Source organism: Aplysia californica, unplaced genomic scaffold, assembly GCF_000002075.1.
Source record: "Aplysia californica isolate F4 #8 unplaced genomic scaffold, AplCal3.0 scaffold00384, whole genome shotgun sequence".
In the NCBI taxonomy this organism is placed as follows: domain Eukaryota; kingdom Metazoa; phylum Mollusca; class Gastropoda; order Aplysiida; family Aplysiidae; genus Aplysia; species Aplysia californica.
The window spans coordinates 497,211-504,582 of NW_004797654.1; the positions used below are offsets into that span (position 1 = coordinate 497,211).

General features: G+C 42.3%; 2 protein-coding genes across 4 annotated transcripts in view; one reads left to right on the forward strand and one right to left on the reverse strand.

The window, feature by feature from the left end:
- LOC101860832 overlaps positions 1-7,372 on the reverse strand; it is a 182,114-nt gene that overhangs the window by 154,779 nt on the left and 19,963 nt on the right. The window lies entirely within an intron of this gene.
- Positions 1,003-1,776, forward strand: LOC106012475 (uncharacterized protein K02A2.6). The gene has a single exon (XM_013085535.1). It carries the CDS (start codon positions 1,003-1,005, stop codon positions 1,774-1,776), a length of 774 nt encoding a protein of 257 aa, XP_012940989.1.

Here is a 7,372-nt window from a genome sequence, read left to right on the forward strand (position 1 = left end):
AAAGGGACTAGGGGCATGCTTGCTCCAGGACAACCAACCGATCGCATATTCATCAAGATCTTTGACAGAGACAGAAGTAAAACTATGCAAACATTGAGCGTGAACTCCTAGCGATAGTGTTTGCTGCAGAACAATTCCACCAATTCATTTTTGGAAGAGAAGTACTGGTGATCAGTGATCACAAACCATTAGAGACGATCTTGAGAAAACCATTGCACAAAGTTTCGCTAAGAATTCAACTGATGATGTTACGACTACTCCGATCAAACTGGATGTTCAGTACAAACCTGGATCTCAGCTATACATTGCTGACACATTGAGCAGAGCCTCACCACCATTAACACATCAAGAGAGACAGGAAATTCCCCAGGAGGAAATACTGAGAGTACACTGTACGACAGCCACAATGCCAGCCACAACAGAGAAACTAAAAGAAATCCAAAAAGAAACCAAGTCTGACAAGATACTGAGAGATGTCTTACAATGGGTGAAAAATGACTCATGGCCTCAAAAGAGGAACATGTCAATGACAGAAAGACACTACTACAAACTCAGACATGACATGCATGAGGAAAATGGAATGTTATTCTTCAATAACAGAATGGTCATACCTGAAACCATGAGGAAAGAAATGTTAACCAAACTGCACACAAGTCACCTTGCCATCGATGAAAGTAAGGCCAGAGCCAGAGAGAGCATCTATGGCCAAGAATATGTACTGACATTGAAGAAAAGACGAAGAAATGTGAAATATGCGCTAGCAATCAACCACAAAATGCTAAGGAACCGATGATTCCTCACGATCCACTATCTATCCCTTAGGTCAAACTAGGGGCAGACATTTTTGAATTTGGGGGAAAATCATACCTTCTTGTGGTGGATTATTATTCAAAGTATCCTGAAGTAGCATACATGAACAACAAAACAGCACAGTCGGTGATCAGGGCCTTAAAACCAATTTTTGGAAGACATGGGATACCACAGGTACTCTTCGCTGACAACATGCCTTTCTCCAGCTACAAGATGAAAGAATTTGCAACAAGCTGGAACTTCGAAATCAAAACATCAAGTCCGAGGTATCCGCAGTCAAATGGCCAAAGTGAACGTTTCGTCAACATTGTCAAAACAATGTTCAGGAAATGTACTGAGGAAGGATCTGATCCTAATCTAGCTCTGCTAGGATACAGAAACACTCCTATCACAGGTTTGCCGTACTCTCCAGCCCAGCTGCTCATGGGCAGAAAATTGAATGATCTAGTACCAACAGATCCCAAGATGTTAAAACCACAACTACCTGTTGATGCTCCATACCTGCTTCAGCAAAGAAAAATAGAGCAGAAAAAACACTACGATCGACACACAAAGAGTCGTCCAGACCACCACGTGGGAGACAGTGTGCGAGTGCACACAGGAAGATCCAATAATTGGGAAAAGGGAGTCGTCACCAGTATGAGCCAAGCACCTCGATCTTACTACGTCACAACAGAAGATGGTACAACATGGCGACGAAACTCCAGAGTCATCAATAAAAGCAAACACACTCCTGTTATCAACGAACCATCTAGCTTTGATGAAGACGAGCACCAGTCAGAGCAACAACCTCAAGGGAGACAAACCAACAACCAATCTACAACGTCCCAGGTCGAGTTCCCAAACTCACAACCAAGGGTCGAGCTCCCATGCGCATCCTACAACAATACAACACACTACAATAGACCTGCATACACTATTAGGTGTGGTCGTGAGGTGAAAATGCCAAAACGTTACCCTGAGTAGGCATGGCCTTTTATAACATTTTGCATACAATATGATGAATTTGTGTGTCCTGTACGATCCCAACAATGCATAAACACTAAGTGGAACATTTGATGGACACTAACGCTAATAGAGCGATTGTATTTGAAGGATTAGTTAGCAAACACATACTAATATTTCATACTCATCTGCTGAGAGCCAAGAACTTTGAAAGAACTTTAACTCACAGTACCGAGAAACATTTTAAAGAAAAATTGTCATTGACAGATATTCCTTTTGTTCAAAATACTAATTAGATTCTACTATCGGTGTTATCAGTTCAGAGTTGAACCATATGCACTGTACATTTAGTTTTTAAAAAGAAAAGAAATTGTGTATGTTTTTCTTAGAACACAAGCTTGTAATTTTAAAATTTGATACAGTTCAAAATATAAAATTATGAACAGAGAAAGAGGGGATGTCATATTCGATAATAATAATAATCGATACCGATCCGGATATGACGTTGTAATTAATCCTAAAGAAATAAGCAATTGCATTCTGGGTTACCAAGATGTCTGCCTCAATGTTCCTTACCTTTATCCCGATGTGTGTCTCACGTCTTGTTATGAATCAAACAATGATCTAAAAAACCCAACAAACACAACAATAAAGGTGTATTAACGGAGCAAAAGACACCTTAAAAGCTCACGATTTTTAACTCTAGGATGTTTCCCAGTTTACCAAGATCTCTACCTTTCCGTGACGTTTTATGGTATAAGTAGAAGATGAAGTCACGGTTAAGTAAAATAAGGATTGTCTTGAGTGAGTTCAGAAGAGACTATGTGCAAAAAATTGACAGGGACACCAATTGACAGAACTAGGGGTTACCGAGGGGGAGTGTTGTGTTTGTAAAATGTGGGGGAGGGGTGTATTTGTAAGGAAGGATCTTAACTAAAACCCAAACCCTAACCCTAACCATAACCGCTAATCCTTAACCTCTAATTCCTAACCCCGAACCTCATCCATAACCCCAAACCCTACCCCTACCCCTACCCCTAATCTTAACCCGAACCCAGCCCTAATTTTAACCCTAACGTCTAACCTCTAACTCTAACCCTAACACTTTAGCCTTAACTCCTATACCCTAAACCCTAACCCTAACCCTAAGCCTAAAGGTTTCAATTAACTGTTTATTGTCATCGTATTCCCGACTGAAATTGAATTCTGTGTACCTAACAGCATCACACTTAGTTGCCAATTGGTGAAAATTCAACTTTTACAGTTTGTGTAGCTTCTACCGACTTTGCCAGTCTGAATAAATGAATAATGTTGAGATTATTCGTTGAACATAAAGACATCGACGCCAAATAAAGATATGAAAAATAAAGGCATTTTCTTTAATACGGAATCTTAAACCAAACCAAAAAAACATCCCACCACCACCACCATCAAAACCCCGAAGATAACGAAACAGAAAACCAACAACAAATACAACACACTATTTACCCAAATTGGCACACACTGATGTTTTCATTCATTCAAACGACAACGTAAGAGGTCGCTGGAGTTGCACAAACGTAGGATGAAGATAAAAAAAGAAAGCTGTTGTATTTGTTACAGGCTATAACAAAAGGACACAACGATCGCTCCTGTCTATCAATGGGTAGGGATCTACTTGATATTCAAGCTAACCATAATTAATTCATAATACTTTAATGTAACACGATCTCACAGTGGGGAGAGAGGGAGGTTGTGAGTTACAGAAGAAGGCGTAGAAGTATGTGTGTGTGTGTGTGTGTGTGTGTGTGTGTGCGCGCGTGTGTGTGTGTGTGTGTGTGCGTGTGTGTGTGTGTACATGTGTGTATGTGTGCATGGGTGTGTGTGTGTGTGTGTGTGTATATACAAGACAGGAGGGGGGGGGGGGGGGTTGTTAATGAAAAAGGGGGGAGTGGAGTGTTTGAGGGTGAGTGTGTGCGTGTATACAGGAGGGGGCGAGGTTGATGTTGTTTGTAAAAGATGTGGGTAGTGGGGCGGGAGAGGGAAGAAAGATTAAATATATGTGTATGTCTATGTGTGTGTATGTGTGTATGAGTGTATATGTGTATGAGTGTATGTGTGTATGTGTGTATGAGTGTATATGCGTATATGTGCGGTGTACGTACGTTTATGATAGATAGATAGACGTTAAAGAGTGTGTGTGTGTGTGTGTGTGTGTGTGTGTGTGTGTGTGTGTGTGTGTGTGTGTGTGTGTGTGTGTGTGCCTGTGTGTGTGTGTGTGTGTGTGAGAGAGAGAGCGACAGAGAGAGAGAAAAAAAGAGAGAGAGATTGATAGACAGTAAGAGAGACGGGGTATAAAGAGAACGAAAGAGAGAGAAAGAGATAGATAGATAGATGGATAGATAGATAGATAGATAGATAGATAGATAGATAGATAGATAGATAGATAGATAGATAGATACATAGGTAATAGATAGAGAGAGAGAGAGAGATAAGAGAGAAAGAAAGAAAGAAAGAAAGAGAGAGAGAGAGAGAGAGAGAGAGAGAGAGAGAGAGAGAGAGAGAGAGAGAGAGATCAGTGTTATTACTTTACAATGTCCTAGCAGTGGGGAAACAATTTTTTGAATTTAATTAGAAAGGCTGATAAGAAAAAAACCTGGGGTTACATGACACACGTAGCAAAATATTAAATATCTTAACTAAATATGGGAGGGTGCGGTGGCGGAGCGGTTAGTGCGCTCGTCTCCAATGCGGAAAGTCCTGGTTGGGGACTCGGTTCGGACACTGATTTTTTTCGCCCCCTCCTGCCTACCCAGCATAATGGGTACCTGACTTCGAACTGGGGAAGTAAAGGCGGCGTGGAAAGGAACTGGCCACCCTACCACAATATGTCGAAGGCCAAGGAAGTTGTTTCAGTAACAAGACAATACCAAGTGTCCGGATCGGATGCGGTAACAGCTTTTACTAAATATGGACTAAGACATTTCGGGATTATATGCACACACACCAATGCGTAAAACACACACACACACACACACACACACACACACACACACACACACACACACATACCCCCCCCACACACACAGAGGATTTCTGCTCTGAAATTTTCTTCTTCCTCCTCCTTTCCTGCTCTCTAACCAGATTCTGTGTTCTGCTTTTGTCTCCACTTTCTGTTCCCACCCGCACCTCATTTTGTCCCGTCTTCTGGGCTCCTGACTCTTTCTGCAGCCTTTCTACTGCTACCCCCTGCTTGGCTCCTTTTCACTGCTGTCTTTTAGTCAAAAACCCTTTTCTTATGCGGTAAGATCTAACACCAAGCTTAATCGGACAAGGGCAAAAAATCTCGAAGGACCCGTGTGCAAATTTCGCACGTCTATGATCCCTTGGTGGTCCAAAATCGATCAGAGTAGGCTTCAGCTGCCAACGGGCGAAGTTCAAAATGAATTCCCACCAATCTTTTTTTTTTTCTTTTTTTTTTTTGATTAGTGTTTTACAGCGAAGGCAACTGCGTAAGGTCATAAGAGCTCGCGGGACTCATTCATTTTTTAAAAAGTTGGTAGGACATTTTGAATGTCGCCCAGGTGACGGCCGACGCCTAGTCTTATCGATTTTATACAACCGAGGGATCTTTAAAGTACGCAACTTGCACACGGGCCCTCCGAGATTCCCACCAAAATAAACATGTTTATGCAGTTGCGGGCGCGTAAAACACTTACCAAAACAATTTTTAAGAGAAGGAAGATAGCATTCAATAATCCCAAGAACAGGATGGAGCCAGATTTTCATAACGTGAAGCGTGAAAATGTATAAGATTGTAGTTTTCGATGATAGTGATGACAATATTATACAGCCTTTTGCTGGGAGATATTTCTACCCGAAATTAGCCTCTTTGTGCTTAATAGTGTACATGTATTCTTATCAAGACAGACTACGTGGCAGTGCAAACGAGTCAATGCTTCCAAGGTGTTAATGATCTTCATCACATAAATAATGTCCATGGATGTGTCTCGGTTTCAAAGAAAATAATAATAATGGTTTTTCAACTTGAGTATCAACACCATCAATGGTCGTGATGATGTAATTTGGTAGATGTTTGATCTTTGTGTGTACCGCGTTATAGAATAGAAGAGGAACTGATCCTTTATTTTTAAATATTTGAAATACACTGTATGCGTGAGTATATATGTGTGTGTGTGTGTGTGTGTGTGTATGTGTGTGTATGTGTGTGTGTGTGTGTGTTCGCCTGTTTGTTTGTGCGTGTATTTCTCCTTCGTTTATTCTCTCTCTCTCTCTCTCTCTCTCTCTCTCTCTCTCTCTCTCTCTCTCTCTGCTGTCTTACGCAAAAACACAAAATACTTCCACACATAAGCCCACACATACACGCAATCATGAACAAAAGCACGCATGAGCAAAAGCACTCAGGCACGAGCGTGCATACACACATACACACGTTCACACACACAAACACACACACAGGCAAAACCAAAGACACACTCTCTCTCTTTCTACATCTCTCTCTCTCTTTCTCTCTCTCTTCTCTTCTCTCTCTCTCTCTCTCTATCCTGATCTCCCTCTCCATCTCTCTCCCTTTCTATCACCCTAACCCCCCTCTTCTCTCTCTCATTCCCCGCTCTCTCACTCCGCCCCCCTCTCTTTCTCTCTCATTCCCCGCTCTCTCACTTCGCCGTCTCTCTCTGTCTCTCTGTCTCTCTCTCTCTCTCTCTCTCTCTCTCTCTCTCTCTCTCCCCCTCTCCATCTCTCTTGGTCTCAAAACCGGACCCGTACGCCCACGGTTAACGGTGCGGAAAAGTGTGCTGTGAGCGTTCAAAGAGACAGAGATATGATGTTAGCCTGTTTGGCCATTGGATCTGCGTCTCTAGTGAATATTTGATGAGAATCCAGTCTCAGGGTCCTCCAAGTACAAGCCAGCCTATTTGTTGGTGAAATTCGCACGTATAGTCCTTTTTCTATAATATTTCTGTTTGTGTGCGTGCGCGCGCGCGTGTGTGTGTATGTGTGTGTGTGTGTGTGTGTGTGTGTGTGTGTGTGTGTGTGTGTGTGTGTGTTTCTGTCTGTCTGTGTGTATGTGTCTGTTTGTGTGCCTCTCTCTCTCTCTCTCTCTCTCTCTCTCTGTCTCTCCCCCCTCCTCCCTCTCTCTCCCCTTCTCCCTGTCTCTCGTCTCTGTTCACAATGGGTTTGAACCATGTCGGCAGCATCGTTACAAAGTTGCAACCACAGTTGACCCCACCCCCCAAACCGTCTTGCCCATGTTGCAACATTTCCTGTTCATTACTATTTCCTTTTAATCTCCAAACACACTTAAGAATACTTTTATATTAGTCTAAAAAAGCTTGATTTCATTTTATAATATTATTATTGTCTGTGATAATTATTCAGGTTCGACAACTCTAACAATGTTTTGTCTTGTGTTTCTCCCAGAATCCCCCCCGGCCGGCGGCGGCGAGCTATTTTTGGATTAGCCCTTCTTGCCTTGTTTATACAGTCTACAGCTGCGCAGAGAGACAGCAGCTTTTCCGGTGAGTACTGACGTGACGTCACTCTTGTACGCTTTTCTTTTCCTAAGAAAGAAAAAGATGAGGTTTTTTTGGGGCTTTAGCCACCCCCCCCCCACCGT

Excerpts from the sequence above, each read along its gene's own strand:
- LOC106012475 (XM_013085535.1), top strand. The coding sequence starts at position 1,003 with ATGCCTTTCTCCAGCTACAAGATGAAAGAATTTGCAACAAGCTGGAAC.